General features: G+C 52.2%; 6 protein-coding genes across 6 annotated transcripts; 5 read left to right on the forward strand and 1 right to left on the reverse strand.

The window, feature by feature from the left end:
* Nucleotides 1-1,816: 1,816 nt before the first annotated feature.
* CORC01_08368 (riboflavin transporter MCH5) lies at nucleotides 1,817-3,439 on the forward strand (the record flags this gene model as incomplete). Its single annotated transcript, XM_022619999.1, has 3 exons — nucleotides 1,817-2,320; nucleotides 2,374-2,948; nucleotides 3,010-3,439. Coding segments are annotated over 3 exons (1,509 nt in total), but the record flags the coding sequence as incomplete, so codon positions are not given.
* Nucleotides 3,440-4,134: 695 nt separating this feature from the next.
* Nucleotides 4,135-6,229, forward strand: CORC01_08369 (uncharacterized protein; the record flags this gene model as incomplete). Its single annotated transcript, XM_022620000.1, has 4 exons — nucleotides 4,135-4,388; nucleotides 4,538-4,942; nucleotides 5,460-5,532; nucleotides 6,020-6,229. 4 exons carry the CDS (start codon nucleotides 4,135-4,137, stop codon nucleotides 6,227-6,229), a joined length of 942 nt encoding a protein of 313 aa, XP_022473457.1.
* A 1,588-nt stretch (nucleotides 6,230-7,817) lies between these two features.
* Nucleotides 7,818-9,391, reverse strand: CORC01_08370 (uncharacterized protein; the record flags this gene model as incomplete). The annotated part of the gene is made up of 4 exons (XM_022620001.1): nucleotides 7,818-8,674; nucleotides 8,732-8,916; nucleotides 8,977-9,058; nucleotides 9,151-9,391. 4 exons carry the CDS (start codon nucleotides 9,389-9,391, stop codon nucleotides 7,818-7,820), a joined length of 1,365 nt encoding a protein of 454 aa, XP_022473458.1.
* A 4,713-nt stretch (nucleotides 9,392-14,104) lies between these two features.
* CORC01_08371 (metalloprotease 1) lies at nucleotides 14,105-14,542 on the forward strand (the record flags this gene model as incomplete). Its single annotated transcript, XM_022620002.1, has 2 exons — nucleotides 14,105-14,418; nucleotides 14,470-14,542. The coding sequence occupies 2 exons, from the start codon at nucleotides 14,105-14,107 to the stop codon at nucleotides 14,540-14,542; spliced, it is 387 nt and encodes a 128-aa protein (XP_022473459.1).
* An 833-nt stretch (nucleotides 14,543-15,375) lies between these two features.
* On the forward strand, nucleotides 15,376-16,216 carry CORC01_08372 (uncharacterized protein; the record flags this gene model as incomplete). Its single annotated transcript, XM_022620003.1, has 2 exons — nucleotides 15,376-15,502; nucleotides 15,570-16,216. The coding sequence occupies 2 exons, from the start codon at nucleotides 15,376-15,378 to the stop codon at nucleotides 16,214-16,216; spliced, it is 774 nt and encodes a 257-aa protein (XP_022473460.1).
* Nucleotides 16,217-17,972: 1,756 nt separating this feature from the next.
* Nucleotides 17,973-20,392, forward strand: CORC01_08373 (major facilitator superfamily transporter; the record flags this gene model as incomplete). The annotated part of the gene is made up of 6 exons (XM_022620004.1): nucleotides 17,973-18,323; nucleotides 18,502-18,765; nucleotides 18,820-18,964; nucleotides 19,044-19,221; nucleotides 19,274-19,322; nucleotides 19,379-20,392. The coding sequence occupies 6 exons, from the start codon at nucleotides 17,973-17,975 to the stop codon at nucleotides 20,390-20,392; spliced, it is 2,001 nt and encodes a 666-aa protein (XP_022473461.1).
* Between the last annotated feature and the right edge of the window lie 999 nt (nucleotides 20,393-21,391).

Genomic DNA, 21,391 nt, shown 5'->3' on the forward strand with positions numbered 1-21,391 from the left:
TGGTGGTTTGGACTTGATTGAGGGCATCCGGTGTTAGACCACGGCTTCTCTCTCATTGGGCTTTTCTACACTTGCATCCATCACTTTAGTTGTTCATGAACGGATACCACCTCAACCTGCAATAAATGAGTTTCAATCATACTGCTTGACGTGATAATTGAAATTTAGTTCTGGAACCTCTTGGCTGGTAAACTTATGTCTCCTGGCGAGGTTGCGAAGAGTTTACGATGGGAGCGTCGATCATCCAGATTAATATCTTCTTTAATAGTGTCCACGTAGCTTCCCTGAAAGTAATGTTTTCCTCTGTCTCTATCAGTTGCATGTTATTCATAAGCCCCGGAAAAGCATAGCAAATAAGCTATATACAGATTACCTATTAAAATTACTTCCAATCTTTTGGCAAAAGAGTCCAGCACAATATACGGACGATGTCCGTCACCGCTATCACAAGTCTCGTCCACAAATCGCAAAGTTCAGACCAGAATAAATGCTGCGACGACCCTAACCTGTCAATTAGGAACATTACTGGCAGTAGCATATTGCCAATCTGTCAACAGCGAGAGATTCAGGGTCCGTTCTATCCGATCATCATAGATAGCATAATGTATTTCTAACATATAAATAAGTCTGATTAGGATCTTCGTTATTCTTCTTTACCATTCATCCGTTGAGCATTTTCTCAATGAAGAGAAAAACTTTCAATAAGTAAAAAAATAAAAAAAAAAGAGTTCTAGGTGTTGTCAATACCCAGTATTGAATCTAGGCAACCTACACTTGGAAGGGTAAGATTTCAAGAAGCGTTTGCAAATAGCCGGCTTCGAACCCTGACCACATACACCTAGTAGGAGTGAGATTTAGGAGGCGTCTATTTCAATGCCTTTGCCTATGCGGGCGCGCTACCGCTAGACCATTCATATAGCTTACCTCCCTCATCTCGCACTTGGGTGGAAGCTTTGGTGAATCAGGTGCCTATATACCTCACTCACCGCGATATCAAATCCCGGGTGTTGAGGAAGGAGACAGACATCACACCCACAATTCACGTGCTACCGGCACGACCTAGGCCTTTCCGCTTCAAGTCGACCTACCTCCTGTCACTGATTAAAATACCTTGCCTATCTTAAGCTACCTAGCATGGGACAGCTCAGACGCATGGGATTGAAGTTCTACAGATGCCCTTTCTTCATTTCGACTGATACTTGCTCAAGAGTCCCTTACACAGCTTGAAGTTGGCGATTTGGTTCTGACCCTTAATTCATTGTTGCCTGTTTTCGTCTCGGTAAAAGTCTTTGGGCTCTTGAGATAACCACCGCATGGGACGCAACCCGGCTGTACCTGCTCAAAAGCGTGTTGAGCTAGCATCAAGCTTTCACGTATACAGCAGGAGACAAGATCTTTGGTCGAACTAAAGCAGCAACCGAAGCATCATCCAAAGCGCTGACCGAAGAAACCAACCAAAGAGCCAACTGAAACACCCAAGAGGGTATTCGATCGAGGCGTTCGCCCAAGCATAAGTTGGAACTCGAGACAATGGGGCTGTTCATTTCTTTACGGATACTGTGCACACAATATTTGTATGTCAATGTCGCTGGGTCAAGTTCAAATTGAGCAATCACGTCATTCTTGGTAGCAAACATCTCAAAGCCCGGGCTCTCACCCTGTGAATGGTGGAAATATGTTCACCCAACGACCAACAATAAGTTAGGTAATTGGTTTCGCGGAAGAGGATCACCTTCCCCGGACCCCCACAGCCTTGATCCACACCCTCTCCGGATTCTACTTGTGGTGAGTACCTATTTAAAGCTCCATTGCCAGAATTAGAGTTGGGGCAAACAAAGTATCCCATCTCGCCGGCTTTTTGGGGGATGCCGCAGTAGACGTTGTCCGGAATCCCCCGCGTCCATTCACGCTGCAGATGGAGAAAGCCGCTTACTCAGGACCAGGGCCAGAGATCGGCCAAGATGCCTTGGGACGCCACCAGCCAGGCGAGTTTCAGCATGGGCGGATCTCCTCCGCCTCTCACCCCCGCACGGACGTGGAAGCCCGTCCCGAGCGCCTCGCCGCCACTGTACAAGGTCCCTCGACGACATCCGGAGCCAACGCCGGCGCGAATCCGGATCACTATCCCGAGGGTGGAAGGAAGGCCTTGACTGTGCTCTTCGGGACGTGGTGCGTTCTTTTTTGCACCTTTGGCCTGGGTAACAGCATCGGCGTCTTCCAGACGTACTACGTCAACGAGGCCCTTCGCGAGTACTCATCGTCCACCATTTCGTGGATCAGCAGCTTCATGCAATGGACTCTGAACTTTATGCCCATCATTGTACGTCTTCTCCCGAATCCACTGGAGCGATGACCATCTGACTTCGAATCCAGTGGGGGTTCGCCTTTGATAAATGGGGTCCACGATGGCTCTTGGTTGGCGGAACCATCGCCTACGTCTTTGGCATCATGATGTTATCCCTAGGATCCGAATACTACCACTTCTTCCTCGCCCAGAGTATCGCCTGCCCCATTGGCGCCAGCGCTGTCACCAGTGCGAGTATGTCGTGTCTCGTGACATGGTTCCATCGACGCCGTGCCACCGCGTTCGGCATCATGATGTCCGGGTCCTCCTTTGGCGGTATCATCCTGCCCATCATGATCCCTCGAATGATTGACAGCGTCGGATTCCCGTGGGCGATGCGCACCGTCGGCTTCCTGTTCCTTTTCCTTCTCACAATCGCGTGCTGTACCGTGAGATCCCGCCTGGAACCGCAGACGAAGCCCGTAGATATGAGGGAATACTTCCGGGGGATACGGGAGCCGATCATGATGTCTACCGTTTTTGGGTTGTTCTTGGTCTTTTGGGGATTGTTTCTCCCATATGCCTTTGTCATTTTGCAGGCTGAGGCGCAGGGTATGGACGATGGCTTGGTCATCTATTTGCTGCCCATCATGCATGCTGTAGGGTGAGTAACAAAAGCCCCTCGAGGACCGGTGTATACCTACTAAACTCCAAACCCTAAACAGACTGATCGGGCGCATCATACCAGGCCTCGTCGCCGACAGAATCGGACGCTACAACATCATGATCATCCTCGCCACCCTCGCCGGGATCGCTTGCCTGGCACTCTGGATACCGATCAAGAGCGACGCCGGCATCCTAGTCTTCACAGCCGCCTTCGGCTTTCTCTCTTCGGGCCTGACGTCGATCGGGCCGACGTTAATCGCCCAGATATCAGATATTAGGGAAATCGGCGCCAGGACCGGCACCGCCTTTGCGTTCCAATCCTTTGGCGTCCTCACTGGGAGCCCTATCGCGAGTGCCATCGTCGACGCGCGGGGAGGGGACTACCTGGGTCTTCAGCTGTTCTGCGGGTTTTCGATCCTAGCGTCGGCGGGTGTTTTTACGTCGGCGCGGTATGTCCAGGCTGGTGGGTTCAAGCTCAAGAAAGTCTAAGAAGGCACAGCTGGTATTCGTCGTTCGTCGGGAATGATTATGTAGACAGCCCAAGGTGGAAGATTGAGGCCATGAAACCATGGCATGGACAGATGTACTGAAAGACACCTGAACTTTTGCCACTTACTACACTCATTAACTCCAATTACAATAATCCAGGCGGTTGGCCAACTTTTCCCAAAGATCTACTATCCCCGGCCCGTCATTTCCTCGACTTCCGCCTGCCGTAGGTCCACTTCCCGATGATCCCCCTCCCGCCTTGGCGAGGGCACAATGGAACGCCTTGCTAAGTGCTCCCTCCCAGCAGAACCCGACAGTCTGGATGGCGTATCGCGCCTTCGACATTCAAGCAAATGCACGGCAACAGCAATAGGCATTCCCGCTGCACCCTCGAAATGTCACCTCCACGGACCCAGGCACTGGCCCTTGTTAATCGCCATCTCCACGGATCCATGCCGCCAATGTAACCACATCTCTGCCCCTTGAAGAATTCGTCGAACCAGCAATCTCAACAAATGGAGCCTTCAAAGAGTCTCGATCTTGGGGCGGCCGCCCTTGCTCATTCCGGTTAATAGGTCCTGTCATCACTAGATACTTGAGCGACAGCCCCGGGCTCTCTGCCGCAGCGTCGCAGTCGACCCGCCTTCCGCTCAACTCCGTCAACTCTCGGCCGCCGCCCCCTTCCCTCTGCAAAGATGATCCGCCTCTTACTCGCCCCCGTCTTTTCGCTCGGCATCTTTCCCGCGCAAGCCCTGGTCATGGGGAACCGCACCGGTGTAGACGCCATCAGCACCAAATGCGTCTCAAAGGAAGCCGCGCACATCCGCGATTTCTTGTATGTCGAAGGCGGCTATATTGAGGGCATCTCGGACAACGTCACCATCGACCAACTCTACGCTGAAAAGATAGAGACCAAAATCACAAAATTCACCATATCACCGGCACGACGGTCGGGGGCGTGGAGAGAGGCTTCACCCACGTTGAGGCGTACAACGCGTATCCGCAGGCGATCTTGCATACACAAGGGCCCGATACTGGGAAAAAGGGCGATGCCAGCTCTGAGCAATATAAGAAGACGATTCTTCCTCTGACCACTAGTTGGGTTCCGCAGGAACACACCCTCCGCTCCTCGGGCTGCGAGCTCCTGTCCATGCTCGGCGAGAAAGCCTACGTCGCTTCTCACTCTATCGCTGCCTGCATCCTGATTCTCTTGTTCAATGACTGCCCGGAGTACATTACCGGCAACATCAACCTCAAGGGTACGACTGTACCGTTCTGGTCGTTTGAGAGCCGCTCCGCGACGAACCTCTGGGGTCTCACCAACACGCCCATCGACTACGACTCGCCCATTGCCGGCGCGGCCGAGCTCGAGACCGGGGTCACTGGAAACGATACCCTGGCATACCGAAGTTGCTACCGTCAGAAGGAAATCGCGCGCCACTTATCCAATGCTGTGAGCGTGCCGTATTTAATGGTCACGACTCAAGCCAGCATTCACGTTACGTATGATGACTGCACGGTGGATTAATTGAAGCAGGTTGGTGGGCAGCCGGACTGGATCAAGCTGGGTGAGATTCGCATCCACGGAAACGGACACTTCATGCACTTGGAAAGGAATAGCTCGGAGATTGCCGAGAGAGTGAACAATCTGATCCAGGAGAATGAGAGCGCTTCGTGTCACAAAGAAGAGAGCTTATTAGCTCAGGAGAGATGAGGGGAGAAATGGTAGACGATGGGGGACGGGGACAGAGTCGACCTTACTACACCACGACGTAATTCGGACTTGCCTCATGCGAAGTTCATATATGTCTATGAGATGCCAGGATAGAGATCACTTGGCGTCCAGGATGTTGTGACAAAATGAGGATTACTGACAAATGGCCAGGGGTTTATTGAAGGCAGTAGAACATAAGCCACATCTGGACTGAGTCTCTCCTCGAGCAACGCTCCTTCTGATAGAGAGACCATCTCGTAAAAATCGCTTTTACATCATGCAGTCACTTTGATTCTCTGTTCACAGTGGTGTTGTACGGCAGCCCGATGTCGTTATCTTTGGACTCAGTGCTTTTGGCCGCGGCTGGGGCGCAAGGAAGGTGCGTCCGGGGCCCTCACCTTGCGCTGTGCTCTCCTTCCCTCCTTCCCTCCTGCATCACCTCAGCCCTCACAAATTCACCCGCCCCTGAGTGCTTCTGCTCGTGGATCCCCTCTTTTGTACATCTGTTTTCGTCCTGGAAGTTCCTCCATACCTACCTACTGTACCACCAGTTGCCACACATGTCTCGAAGCCTTTGTTCGAGCCTCCTCCTTGAAATCAAGCGAAATCAGGGGTACTACATCGAGAGAAGTTTACTATGGGTCATTAGCACAAATCACTATTTCGTCAGCCTTACCTACGCCTCATGACTGCTCCATCACTGACAACGGGGCTAAATAGTCAGCAGCGACAAGTGAGACCGGACCGAGAAGATGCCCAAAGATGCCCACGGGCGACTAAAGAACTGCAAAATCATTTAGCAGAACCTGAACGCTTCTGGCTTAGCACTACCCGTCGTCGAATTCGGTTATCCCAAGGAGTGGTAGAGACCTCTGGGAGTCAGTCCCTTCTACGAGAACGACTACGGTCACGTCGAAACCGGCCACAGGGACCCCGCCTCGGGCGCCGAGCGTCTCGGCGACGCCTTCGAGGCTGCCGTTGCCGAGATCAAGTTGAATCCGCCCCTCGGCCATGGCAGCGGCAAGATTGAGACCGTAGACGTTCTGATACCGGGGCTGAACAAGAATATCCTCTGAAGCCTATTTTTTATCGGGTCTCACTGGGATCACCTTCGCAAAGATGAGGGAAATCACAGCTTACCCTATGGTTTCAAGGCCTTCGCCGACGGCCGCCAAAAGTCCTCAGTAATCCGAGAGCACCAGATCTGGGCGAGGCAGCAGGTTCCTACACTAGGCTCTCTCTGGCTCCTGGTCGACAGGTGGATTCGCCTTACCACCAATGGAAAGACGATGTTAAAGTTCAACAAAGGCGCGGCCGCTGTTTCTGCGGGTATAGGGCGTCTCCCGCTTCCTGTTGCCACGTCGCGTTACACCACCTCAGCTCACGCCGCATATCTCAGCTCCCGCCAAAATGCTGTTAAACATGCGACTCGCGACGACTCCCAAGCCGACCCTCGATGAAACCATGGCTTCCGTGTATAGTAACTCACTATCCGAGTCAAAGACAACTCTGAGCCTGCGAGAACGTCTAGCTTGCACAGCGAATCAAGGAGCTCGACCGAGAGGTCGAGCAGATGAAGCCTCTCTAGACTTGGAAATTGGGTCCCCATGCCCCCCCCTCCCCCCGCCCCAAGGATACCCATCTTTTTGGGATGGGTAATTTAGGCAGCCCAAAAGCCAAACCAATATACCCATATTACCCATGAGTCAGCGACCCATGAGTATGGGTAGCCCAAAGTAGTGTCCTCATTAGTCATTAGAAGTAAATTGGGTTAGCCTGAAGTACCCATGATAGCTCTATGGGATTTGGGCTGACCCAAATTACTAACGGGCTTTCCCCACAAGCGCTGCCCAAACCCATTCTCTACCCATTGGCCCATGGGCCCTTCCAAGCCTGAGCCTCTCCGACTGGCGACGATTCAGTATCGCCACCAGAATTAGCGCAGTGTCTGGATGCGGGAGTTGTGTGCCTACAGAGGTCATGAGGGAAACCCAGTCTGGGTTACGGAGGCCATGTGGGGTCTCTTAGACTAGATTGAGAATACAGAGTCTGAAAGAGAGTACGCTAGGCGCGTCAAAGTAGGTGAAAGAGCTAGCCGGGAAATGGGGCTACTCGAATTGAGGCGAGGTCAGGGACGCTCAGAGATCTTGAGAAAGCCAGACTGCTGTGTGGACGAGGGTATTTCTGGAGCTGCGCAGCTTCGGTCTAGCTCGGACTTATACTGATGTCATCATACAAGTCATTGTGCGTCACCTTGTAGTGGCCGATCATCAAAAAATGACTGCTTTGTTGGCCCTTCATCATCTTGGATGAGTAGCAGCTACTCCATGGCCAAGCACGCGACTTGTTGCCAATTCTACGCTTCGAGTCAACCGACGGTACAGAACTTGACAGAGGCATAAACACTGTCGATGCAGGCCCATTAGGACTCTATTGGAGTAAAATTTTGATTCGATATTTGCCACAATAACCCTCATCTCTACTAGCATAAATGTATCTCACCGTCCGCCAGACTTCGAATGCCTTGGTGATTAGAAAAGGAGTCAATGAATGGACAAAGGAAAACAAATCAATTTTTGCCACCCGGGATATCAAACGCTAGATCCTGAAAAAAAAACCCTCACAAGAGACCCCCATCATTGTACAATTCGCCGACGACAACTTTCACATCCTGTGTACCACCGTCTGTGACCACACTGGCAGGAAAATGAAGATCAACACACTCAAACTGGCAAAAATCGCGCCGCCGACCATGGCCTGAAGGACAATCTTGTGTTGCAGCCTGCGCAGATGAATATCCTTGACGCGAATCTTCCGGTCAAAGATCATCATCCGCGACACGAACTTCATGATACCAGAGCGTTGCGACAAAAGAGAGGCGCTGTCATCGAAGCGTTCCCAGGGCAGGGGCTGACGCCTGGTGAAGAGCAACAGGAAGAAGCAGCTGCCTCGGAGACCGGAGAAGATGAGAGACATGCCGACGAACCACATCGGCCAGGGGGCAAAGGCGTTCCACCGGCTGTTGGCGCCCATGAAGGGCACGAAAGCTTTGAGAAGGACGCAGAGGAAGCCGCCGATGGTGAGGGCGATGCCGACGCTGGTTGCCATGCATAGCGTCTCGAAAGTCCCGTTGGAGACACCGAGTCGGACAAAGTTGCGGTGCGAGCAGTTCTTTAGCAGGCCGTAGACGTGGTCTGCGATTGGCTTGAGGTGAACCGGGTCGGAGGAGTGCTGGAGATTGAAGAGGGCCGCGTCGCGGATGGCAGGCGGGATGTTGAGCTCCTTCTCGGATCCTGGGACGAGGAAGGTGTTGACAACGGCGTTGAGCTCGACACGATACGCTGAGTTGGGAGCGATGCGGTTCGGGAGAACGGCCGGAACGTTGTTGGAGGCGATGGGCTTTGCACAGGCATTGGCCCAGGACTTGATTCGATCACGACCGTTCGGGCCGACTTTACTGTTGGGTCTGCAGGCGGATTCTGGGGCAATGAGGTTGACAATGTTGGTCATGGTATCGTTGGCTTGGGAAATGTTAGCTATTGTTCATGATGATGGAGGATTCAAGATGAAACACTCACCTGCTTCGGGGTCACACTCAAACTCAGACATCTGGATGGAGGGAAGCTTCTTCATGCCCGCTGCATCCACAGCACTGTCTGCCATGCTGTCTCGTGATGAGGACGACTGGTCGATATCCTTCTCGGCCATAGGGAAGTTGTTGAGGCTTCCAGTCTTTGCATATGATGATTCGTAGTTGCGGAACCTAGCAGGTCGGTCAGACAAAAGTTCATGCCGTCGTGTCTGTGGCTTGGGTGCTCCTTACCAGACGAAGAACTCAAGGTTCTCAGGAGAGAACTCAATGTACTTGAGGTACATGTAAAAGTCGTACAAGGACATTGGTGAACCTTTGGGAAAACATGAAAGTCAGCTACCGACCACATGGCTGACGGCAGCGATGGCCGAGAGGTTGAATCGCTGCGTGGGATGACATGCTTACAGGTCTGGTTGTTCAAAACCCTCTCCAAACTCAATCGTGCTGGGATGGGACTCTTATCCCGCCCGTCCCTACTCAAGGGCCTCCTTCCAGTCCGGATGGCGGTCGCATACTCCTTGAAGTCCCTGTACTCCGGCTTCTTGTACCAAATCAACCATTCTGGAAACAAGCTTGTGAACTTGGATGGCTGGTTTATCGAGTCCTCCTCCTCTCTCCTGATGTTTCTTTCCTTGCTGGCGTCCATGTCGAAGAAAAACGTGCTGCAGGGTTCACAGGTGACGTGTGTAGGACCGTAATGTGTCGATAGAAAACTGATATGAGCAGAGACAAGTCGATGGCGGACGAACATACCCCATCATATATCAGTGTCTTCTCCATCTTAGCGCCATTCTATATCTGCATGTGCCACGGGGCGCTCGATGCAGGCTTGCAGCAGATCAGACCGTGGTCCATGTCAGAGCCATTCGCCTCCACCAGACCAAGAGATGCTTAGCTCCATCTGCTCCAGGTCTGCTGCAGACATACCACGCACGATGCACAGATAGACCCGTTGGTACCTCACCACTGGAAGAGAGTCGAACGGGACGATTTGGTCAGTAGCATCCGTCAGGGCGGTTTGCAGACACCCAGCCGGCACCGAAAGCCTCTTGCCTCTCCTCCATTCAGTCATGTCTCATGATGACTGTCCAATGGCGGCGGGAGCGGAGGAAACGCCACGGACAGCTGGTCTTGAAAGAGGCTTGCGCCCTTGTATCCAAACTCGGGATGCCTCGAGACGTAGGGGAGTTTGGACGAGACGGCGAACCAACCGATTCCATCGTGGACGAGCCAAAGCGGCTTGGTGCAAGAGGTACCTCTCTTTAGCATGACAGTTAGCGCCTTGTACTACTCTTAGTTGGGTTGGAGAATTATTGTCCTTGGGTCAGGATTTGTCCAACTACTACTGGTGCTACTGCTCCATGACAATCTGGCAATATACTTGTGGAGGGCACCGTCGTCTTGTCGGGGCGCGACCCTTCGGTCCATTTCTCGGATGCGGTAAGACGGGGAACCCGCAGCGTTAGGTTCCTCCGTTGGTGAGGTCTTGCTCAGCCTATCCTGGCTGATCAGAATCTCGTTTGTCTCGGCCACTCGCTTTCAGCAAACAAAGGGTTTGAGCCCCTCATCCAATCCCAAATCCGGTCAGGGTCGCTACCTATACGTCAGCTGTGAGTGGGCTGTGCCGACCCAGTAATCATAGTTCGAGGCCTGGTCGATAACCGGGGGTGCCAGAGTCATTGTCAAAGGACGAATAGATTAGCAGAGCAAGGGTCGGAAATTCTTTCGCCATTGTTCGCATTCTGTTCTTTGGGGACGGGATGCTACAATGTACATAGTAGCTGGTGCAGGGTTTTCTTCTGCCCCCCGACGACGATCATGGCAAGGACGATGGCGAGAATGTGACAGGACAACGTACACATTGCAGAGAGAGCATGGCTTCGAAAGATAATTCGTGCTCCACGGTCTACGCACACGGAGGGCCGAAGAAAGGATTGATAGGCGCGGCTCGGGCGGGACGATCCCCTCATGGGATTTCTCAAACCTGAGCTCAAGATACCTATGTACTCAGTAGAAGTATCGGCGCCAGGCGCGATGATGTGGAGAGAAGCTTAGGAAGATGCAAGGCCTCCACGTGGGCGAGAGACACAGATGCTAGGACGCAGGGGTGGGAGATGGTGCATAGCGCGGTGTGGCACTGGGGGCAAGCCGGCGAGTAAGGGAAGGTAATCAGCAAGCACGGGAGATTTGGGGATGAACCTGCGCAAGGGCCTACCTTAACATTTTCAGCTATGGTTCATACCTACCTAGGCTGTAGCTTAGGTGCCTTACTCCGTAGACACCTCACGTACCTTACCTTAGGTATGTAAGGTACTGATCATAGCCTACATTCCCTTATACTGTGTACGGATGAGGTGCCATAGGTACTTTGGTTACTGTACCTGAGGCATTTTAGCTATTGCCTGAGGTGCAATCACTCAGATCGGTACCTGCCGTGCTGCCTTATCTCCCATGATTGTTAGCCCCCAGACCTGGTTCTTCCTCTTCATCGTTTCATTTCTTTCTTCCTGCCTAAGCGTCAGATTTCCGCTGACATCGCCGCTGCAGTTGATTATCAGTGCCGTGCATTGGAATTTGCATTCGCGTTCTCTCAGACTTAAGCACAATCCTACCGCGTCCTCGCCACTGGTTCTGGTCCCCGGACTGTACCAACGGGGTATCCAGTTCATTGCAGGTCCCGACTTTTCCACACATACATCGACGGCCATCCCATCAACTTGGTCCGAGCAGAGCAGAACGGACAACAAGGGAGCAAGCAGAATGCAGTAAGAGCGTTTGCTACTCCCCCGACCAGATCAAATAGGGATTAGCACCGGCAAGGGACATGTAGCTATCGTACGAGTGAGACACCAATTATCGATTGGCACCCAGTTATCTTCACCCTCTTCTTTATGGCACTTCGAGAGTCATGCAATCTTGTCGGCACTACTGTTTGTTCACCCTTTTCTCCCACATTCGCGCTCTCCCTGAATACTGATTACCTCCCTCCTCGATGGTTCCCCAAACCCCCTTGAAGACGTCTCGCCCTACGTCTAGCTAATCAATATCCTACCTCTGTTGAACTAGACCGCGCACTTCACCTGAGGAGTGACACCACTCTGCAAGTTTAGCTTCAACTCGCATGGGCTGACAATCGGCGGCCCGAGTGTTTTGGTGTGTTCAACATTAGCCCCAGCTTTCGCCTTCTCCAGCTTTCGCGTCGCTTGATTATTCTTCAACGACCGGCACGCACGTTTTCCGGAGCCCTAGCTCGCGTTCGCGCCGCGGTACAGATTTATTTCCCTCATCAACTCAAGCCACACCTGTGAGCTTTTCAAGTTCCTTCACCAGCAGCGGTTTGAGAGCGCTGTGCTATTACAGCTAGCGCAGGTTTGACAACTCAGTCACATGCGTAGGTGTCACCGGCCACTGCGGCGACGGGATGCCGGGCTTCCGTAAAAGGTTCAGACCTGCGAGCAAGCCGGATCGGTTTGGGCAATCAACTGCTTCAGCCCTTTTTCTTTGCTTTTTTGACTTGGCTCTGCCTTGTCTACCTTTGTGGTGACCACTGACTGGGGATGGTGCCCCAGATCCTTGCCCTATTTGATCTGTCGTTTGCTACCGCATCGGGGATGGCGTCTGTGAGATGGCTTCAGAAGAGTTTGCTGGTTTCTGACTGAGAATAGTAATCATGACGTTCGAAAGCCACCACAAGCTGAGCTGACCCTCTCATCTCTCTCGGGAGTCGGCTGCTGTCAAACTGCATGAAATCCCCTCGGAGATTGTGCGATGCCCGGCGCCGCCACCGCCGAGAGACTAGTACGCCAAGCGGCTCCCCTCGTTGACCTTTTTGCAAGCCCGTCTCCTATGCAAGTGCGTAAGCAGGCCTGGTAGGCAAGCAAGTTGATGCAATATCTCCAAGCCACTCGGATACCGAAAGATCTTGAAAACCAACGGTCTCTTGAAGCCCCCCGATTGCGGCAATCGGGTGAATGGGTTCCTGTTCTCTTTATTCATGTTCGATGCTTTCCCTTTCTTAAGGGGCAATACAGGACAAGTCGGGGCTTGAGTGAGCTCATCGACAAGAGCTCTTGGCGGATTGCTGAACATCCGGATGCGTCCTGTCATAGTTCGCAGTCCGACTTGGCTGTCAGCCACGGTCGGTGGCTGCAGCATCATAATCTAGCATGAATCTCAAACCACATCCGTTTCCATACTACCGCTCAGACCTTATGCTCATGGGATTGTTCGTTATTCGTCGTTGGCATTTGCATCTTGGGGAAGCTGAATGATTGGATACCAGGATATCAATCCCCCCATGCCACCCGACGCCGTGGTCAGTGGCCCCGTTGAGACAAGACAGGCTGCATGATAGTCGCAGATGTCCACGAGGTTCAAACTGTGGTCCTGTATGCACGAGGCAAGCGGCTGTTCCTCATTTCCCTTCATCTGTCCCACATCCGTTGTGTACTCACACATGATTTGAAGATGTGTCGTCTCTGCAGTCTCCAGTCGGCTCGTGAGTGATCCCAGCGCCCAACTTCATCTTCCGTTTGATGTCACCAATCCCGGCCGGGGCTCTGAGTCTATCACCACAATCACATGCGCCTAGACCTCATTTATGGAATCACGAGGAGGCTCGACCATGCATTGAACAGCATCCTTCGCAACGTCGCATCGTCCCGTATTTTGGGCAGGGAATAATGGCCTTTCTAGAAAGGACTGAGCCTGTTGACGCTTGGCTTGGGGACCATCACGAACTCCAGCGCGACTGATTACGGAGCTGATACTTAAGCCAACATTTTGCTACCTTCCGCGACCACAAAATCTTTGAGACCTTTCAATCTATTAACCACCAGCATCATCGTCATCATGAGATTGTAGCTCCTACTCATGTGCTTCGCCAACTTCGCGATGGCGCCACTGGTGATGGCTCAGGAGAAATGCTGCTCCGGGCAGTCAGGGCCCGAAGCTTATGAAGCTGCCATATCTCTCTGTGCCTCTCAGCGTGCTGAGGGGTTGTCGTCTTTGTTCCTGAAGAAGTGCGTGGAGGGTCTGCTTGTGTCGACATACTTACGTGTCGTCGCAGACAAGGCTCACAGGGGATGTGTTACTGACAAATGATCAACGATCAGATGCGCCGCGCGCTCATCCCTCCCGCGTCAACACAGCCGGCATTTTATCTCGCAATGTTACTAATCTTTGACTTCAGATGAGAGTTCTCAACGGGACTTTGGCTCCGCACAACATTCAGTTCCTCGTCAAGAACCTCACTCCCACGGTCAACGACGCCTGGACAACGCAGGCCCGCATCAAGGAAAAAGCAGAGGCCCTCAGAGAGGGACCTTACCACGATCTCAACATCTACTTCGAGACGGGCATGAAGGGCACGTTGCGGAATACCTATGACGGCTGTCACGTCAGCGTCAGCACGAGGCCCGGCGGGCCCGGGGTGCTTTGGGTCCCGGTCCCGGAGGATAACCTAGGCAAGACGGCGACGCACGAGGTCGGGCATCGGTTTGCACTTTTCTATGTCTTAGATGGGTTCGACTATGATGGCGAAGGAGACTTGATCGATGGCACGCTGGTAACGAAGGTGGCTACTGTTGGGTGCCCTCCGAGCCAGCATTCCTGTCCTGATCAACCTGGGCTGCATCCGATTCATAAGTACATGGACCACGCTAAGCACACTTGATGAGTTGGGCTCACTCGAGGCATTAGGCTTGGAAGCCGATAATGAAACAGCCTTTCCGAGTTTACTCCTTTGCAGGAGGAAGGTATGTATCGCTCTTCCAATACCCTGTGGATAGGTAGATAGCATTTGTGGGCTGCACCACACAATTCTCCACGCCCAACCTAGCAGTGTTCATTCAAAGTCCTCAGAGGGCTCGATCCCTCGTGGGTAGGGATGGGTCGTGATTTGCGCCTCTAGACCGTTGATTCCGAGCACCGTGGAGATGTCCCGAAACCTTCGGCAGAGACATTAGTTTCCAACTATCCACTGACATGCCCTGGTAGCTGGAAAGCCACGTCGTAAGCTACCTATCGTCGCGACACTCTTCTCGGGAAGTCTTACACAGAGGTCTTCCAACTCGACGTTAGGATCTTGTCACCATTGACACAAACTTTGAGACATTTTCCTTCTGTGGTCTTCGAGGCTTGAGACATGCACTCAAGCTGTGCGGAGGTGAGATGCTTTGGCAACTGACAACAAACCTCGTCATACGAATGAATCCCTGCGCTCCACACCTCCAATTCTGGGTCTGATCCAACTTTTATTCTGACTTGTCTCAGTCCTCGATACTCAACCCAATGATCCCATAGCTCCTAAAACCCCAGCGGAGGCAAAGAAGCTGCTATTCGCTGACTTGCACTGGCTGGAATGCAGCCATCCGGCAGGGTGTGCCATCTAGTGTCCTCTTGTGTAAAGCTGAACTCGTGTTCGGAGAGATGTTTGGAAATCTTACTCAATGGCAAGCCACTTACACAGAAAGACGTTTCACTTCAGCAGGACACAAGGAGCTTCAAGAGTGCCCAGAAGGAGTATAAAGCTGGACCACGATATTGGAAGAAAACAGGAGCAAGTCAAGTTTTTACAAGCCCCATCACCTATTGAACTCACTCAAGCCCCCCAAAACATCAACAGACAGAATGTTCATTTTAACAACCCTCTCACTCTTCTTCTGCGTGCTCGCTACCGGAACCCACGCCGCGACAACTCTAGCTCGATGCAACGCAGACAAGTACTCCGTGCCCTCACTGCCGTTCAACATCTGCAGTGCCATCATGACTAACACTTTCAAGCTGCTATCGCGCTCTGTTCCCATGCCCCTCGCCATCCGCAGTTTCCGCCGCGTCTGCTTTCTGCGCAACCATCACGGCCGGCGGCACAACGGCGACAAACTTTCCCACCCGTGCAACCTCCGCCTGCGGCACCTCCGCCTCGTTGTACATCTCCGCCTGCGCCTGCGGCCCCACGTGCTCAGCAATACCCACGCCCACGCCCACGCCCACCCCGTGCGCAGCGTCCGGCAGCAGCCTCGTCGCCAACGGCGATTTCGAATGCGGCATCGCACCTTGGATCGTCCAAAATCTGGACCAATTCGCCCGTGCCGGCGTCACCTCTAAATTCGCGCACACCGGCCAGCACTCTTTTGAGTCGAGACTGCTGTATGACCGGTCTTTGCAGAACCCTGCTGTCAGCGTGAGGCTGTCCAGTCCCGTAATTTCCGTGCAGCCGAATGTACCGTATAGGCTGACCTTCTGGTCCTACTTTGATAATCACGCGGCAGGGTTTATCGGGATCCAGTTCAACGGAGAACCCAAGAGGACCCTTGATGCTGGCGATGGGGCAGGCTGGGGCGTCTGGAAGTCGTTTTCAGTGGACTACACGCCCCTCACGGATAAGCTCGATTTCACACTAGAGTTCTTGTATGGGAGAGTTGCGAGCGTCGTTCGTGTTGATGGGATTGTCTTTGATTACATCCACTAGACATGAGGGGGGGAGGGGCACGGTGGTATCGATGAGGCTGCTACAGGTTGTGGCGACCTGAGCTAGCTTGGTAACCATCCTCTGATGCTAAGCTTTTCCACCTCACTTGGCTTTCTGTACCGTTCATCGCGAAAGGGCAATGGCTACAGATTTCGGTTTGGAAAGCAATTGCGTGCAGGTCAAGCCTCGGTAAGTGGAGGCAAGTGAGGTTCATAGCTACCTATATGAGAATCCATGCATTTCCGGTAGATTACTGCCAAGGATATCATTGGATACGGGATGAAAAATTTCATTGCGAGGGAAGGTGGACAGACGTAGCGACGCAGCACATACATGATGCATGCAGTCCACTCTCTCTGAGCGGCCCGCTCGGGGAGATTAGTCCGCCTGCAGACAGAATGCGGGAACTTATGCTCTTCCCACGCATGAAAAGCCGAAGGAAAGCCATGTTCTTCATGGACATTGTTTTTTTGACTACGAAGAAGTTGCATTGACGTAGGATCGACACAAAAACGAACCCATATTGCCCTGTGTCTCTTATCTCAAAATGGGCGGAGATGACTTCAAAATTTGCCGATAATGCACTCGAAAGCCGTGTAACTCCAAATCGGGCAACTCTTTGAGGCCTGGAAATATCAGCGATGTCAGTGTCATATCAAATTGATATACTAGATAACCCAGCATCGGTAAAAGTTGGTGTCAGCCAGTAGTAGACAGAATTCACTCAGATCAGAGCCGAGAATGCTACAGTAACCCCCTCGGAATTCGCCAGATCATGTTCGGCCGAAATGTAGCAGCTATCCAGATGCAGATGATTGGGATGTCAGAAATAGCCACCTCTATGTCATTATGGTTCAACAGCCCAGACGGCAACGTTCTGAGTCCTCGTCTTTAACTCCATACTGGCTGTGATGTCGGTTCTCTTCTCCGCTTATTTCAAGTCTGCTTTATCCTGCTCTCTGAGGCTTTACTGAAGACTGTTAGAACACGACACTGGTATTATGATTCTTTTGATCAACCGCTTAGCTTGGCGATGTTCGGCTTCCGTGTACGAAGAGCAATCACGTTGGAAGTTGGATACTGCGTCGCTATGTGCCTATTACGTTTCCAAAGCTTGATATTCTTGATGTTACATTGGACCGGACAAGGGTCTCCCACAAGAAACAAATGATCCAGGTGTCCTTTTGGGGAGGACCAACAGCGCTCATTGAATGCCGCTGCATATGCGCGGGGCAGCTTCCAAAATGACAGCCATAGATCGACGTTTTATGTCAAGCTTTCGGGCGACTCGCTTGATCTCTACGTCAACCGCTCGAGAGGTGCCGGAGTTCGAAACGCAACCTGATTGTCGGGGCCATGGATCACATCTCAGATGATTGAGGGCCCATGGGTTAACAAGATAGAAGTATTGCTTGTGCAAATGCGATCTTATAGTGTAATTTGATCCTTTTGAGAATAACAGTATCGTCAAGCAAGCGCGACAGATTCGCGAAGATTCCAAGATAGGATCATTCTATCAAAGATATCAGGACTGATTCGGACACCGGCTTCTAAATTGTAATTTACTTTGGCAGAAGAGGGAGAGAAGGGAATCGCCCAACAGGCTGCCGAAGTAATGACGTGTGAAGATAAGAAGGCGAATCAGACCATTCTGCTCCTTTTTCAGTCACATCTCTCTAAGGCTATCATCTTTCTGGCGAATCCGCACGGAGCCAGCCTGTAGACAGATCAGCCAAGAAGATTCCCCGACGAAACGATGGAAATGCACGACATTGAGGCCATCAAGCCAACCGGCTTTCTTGAAGTTTCTCGCATGCGGCTATCACGCAACATCTCCTACCATCAAGCAGGTAGGGACTTTCTCGGGCTGATTCGCACCAACAGGATGCCATGTCTAGCAGTGTCTTGCCACATATCCCAGCCGCTTCCAATCAGTCGACCAGCCTCCTGCAATGTGACTATGGCAAGCCCAAATGGCCCCTGCGGACATGACGGATACTACCCCACGGATAAGGATTGGAATCTGATGAAGAATCCGTCTCGCCGTCCGCATTTCCGACCGGCAATGGCACCATTTCCCCGCACTCCGTGGTCGCCAAGTCTGGGGGTTAGTGTGTTTTTGGAGATCTGGGGTATTACTGGCCCACCCCTGCCTTCCTTCGCGGTGGATTTGTTTGTATTACGAGGCGTTCCTGATCAAATATAAGTATCATGGGAAGAGATCTTCATCTTGGGCTTTTGAGATGAAGAGTTAGAGCTGGAAAAGCAACATCCATCGTCTCAAGTGGAAGAGTGTTGCCGCCTTGCTTTCTGTTTTCCTCGAGCCACCCAAACACCACAGACTCTCCATCAATATGACTTCCCAGAGGAGCTCCATCGAGAAGAATGATACTGAGGTTTTCGGCCATAGGCCTTCTGGAGAGGTTCATCTCGAGAAGTTACCAGACGCCATAGAAGTCGGACCTTACCGCGTGTATGGATTGACCCCCGAAGATGCCGATTTTTACAACAACTACCCCGAGGAGAAGAGAAAGAAGACCTTCCATAAGGTGGGAGTCTGAGACCCGAAGTACCACGTCACACCGACTGACAGACGACAATAGGTTGATGTTCGTCTAATTCCCGTGCTGGCTCTCCTATACTTGATCTGCCACATCGATCGCGCCAATATTGGCAATGCCAAAATCGAAGGCATGGTCGAGGACTTGGGCATGACGGGTGTGCAGTACAATACTGTCCTGTCTATCTGTGAGTGCTACCAAAAAGGCTTTTGATCGATTTTGCTCAGTCGACCTCAAAGACAAACTCGCTAACAAGTTACAACCAGTCTTCATTCCCTATGTCCTCTTCGAAGTCCCCAGCAACATTATACTCAAGAAAGTCAAGCGTCCCTCGTTCTATCTCGGTACCCTTACTCTCTCGTGGGGCATCATCATGACCTGCACGGGGCTGGTCAGGAACTTTGGCGGATTGATGGTTACTCGCATTCTTCTCGGAGTCTTCGAGTAAGTTCCACAAGCTTCTGGATGATAAGGATCCTCTAACTAACATCTACAGGGCTGGATTCTTCCCTGGTGCAATTTATTTGACTTCTTACTGGTACATGGTGAGCAGCCATCCCCGAACGCGCTCTTGGTCTCCTTGCCTAACTCATGTCCTCAGCCGAAAGACCTAGCGGTTCGAATCTCGTACTTTTACTGCGCCAGTGCCTTGTCCGGAGCCTTTTCCGGTCTTCTCGCCGCCGCCATCGCCGAAATGGACGGCGTGGCCGGGCTCGAAGGCTGGCGATGGATCTTCATTCTCGAAGGTCTCGCCACCGTCGTGATGGGCGCCAGCTGCTTCTTCCTCCTGATCGACACCCCCACCCTCTCCACACGCTGGCTCGAGCCCGAGGAGATTCGATACCTGGAGCTCTCCATCTTCATCAAGTCGGGAGGCGGAGCCCGCGAGGAGGCCGGCGCCGGTGGCAAGGTCAACTGGAGAGATCTCAAGATGAACCTGACCAACTGGAGGATCTACGTCCAGGCCTACTTCCTGGTGTGTCAGTCGGCTTTGTCTTATGGTATCAAGTTCACCCTTCCGACCATCACAAAAGCTATGGGTTTCGCGAATACTCAGGCCCAGCTTCTTTCTGCGCCACCATACGTCGCCGCTGCGATTTCCGCCATCACCTTTGCCAAGATTTCTGATCGTTTCTTCTGGCGGATGCCCTTCCTGGCGATTCCCCTGGCAATCGTTGCCATTGCGTACGCAATCATTCTTTCTCTCAATGGTGCGCTCGAGGCGAAGAAGGGAGTCGCATACTTCTCGGTCGTCCTCGCCGTCGTCGGCATCTACCCCATTCAAGCCGCGGCTGCTTCGTGGAACGCCAACAATATCGCCCCTGCTTCTAGGAGAGCCATTGGTATCGCGTTGATGAACTGTGTTGGTAACGTCGGTGGCATTGTAGGTAGTTTTATGTACCTTGAGAGCGAGAAGCCCAAGTATCCTACTGGCTTCGGCCTGAGTTTGGCCTTTGGTGGATCTGGACTGATTGTGGCCCTCCTGCTCGAGTGGAGCTACAAGTCGGCGAACGCGCGCAAGGCCAGAATTGCCGAGGAGGCGAAGACCAAGTATACCGAAGAGGAGTTGTTCAACCTGGGAGACAGGTCGCCCCTGTTCAAATATGTTCTTTGAGCAGATTGAAAAGGATTGGTATTGAACTTACACGTACCTTTGGGAGTAATAGAATGGATTGCAGCGCTATGGTTTAGCTTGCGAATGAAGTGAATCTAGTACAAAGCCCTTTTCGAGTTAGAGAGTTGGAATAATGCCTTTCACTCGACCAAACTTTCTTAGCCTTCAACTATGACGGTTGTACTATGACGGATTATATCAGTACCCCATTGATCAATTGTGTTTAGATCTTATCTTATCACCGAAGCCGCATTGTCTTCCGACTTTTCGGGGACTGAGCCGGCACGGTCCGGACGTCGGTCCCGGCTGAGACAAATAGCACGGAGCTTGGCCCAGCAACGCGGAGAGAATCACTTTGGAGGTCAAATTAGCGCTGAAAATGCGGCACAGATCGATGGAGACATGAAGAAAACTTTGTGCCACTATTTGTCGGCGTTCTGCGGCGGTGTCACCCAGATTGCCGATGCGGTCAACATTGCTTGTCGCCACAAATCTCGGCTACGGCGAGATCACCACCAAAAAAGAACTACGAAGTACGGTTACTCAACCAAGGTTGTAGAATGGCTAAGAATGTAGCGAGGTTTACTTGCCCGATCCTACGACTCAGAACCCGATGGGTGCTTACATCTGCTCGTTAAAGCTTTGCCTTTCCGAGGCCGGCCAGGATCCACACGGCAAACATCAGCCAGGCGATAACGCCAATGGAATGATTCCATTATTACATATCGCGGACATCGGCCCCGGCGCCACACTCCATCGGGTTTAGACGCTGACTTTGCAGCTGTTAATTGACGACTCAATCTCGCCTATTTGCTTCCCCAAATGTCTGTCTGTTGCTGTTTGCTGCCGGGCTCGCCATTCGCTCACAGCAGCGGCACGGCAACCCCATCATATTCCCGGCGGAGACTAACAGCAAACAAAAAACTCAAACACGCCCTACACGCGCCCTTCGGTTTGCAATGATTGCTCGCTCGCCTCTTGCGCCTCCAATTGCTAAAC

The sequence above is a fragment of the Colletotrichum orchidophilum genome, assembly GCF_001831195.1.
Source record: "Colletotrichum orchidophilum strain IMI 309357 chromosome Unknown Scaffold_71.1, whole genome shotgun sequence".
NCBI classification, from domain to species: domain Eukaryota; kingdom Fungi; phylum Ascomycota; class Sordariomycetes; order Glomerellales; family Glomerellaceae; genus Colletotrichum; species Colletotrichum orchidophilum.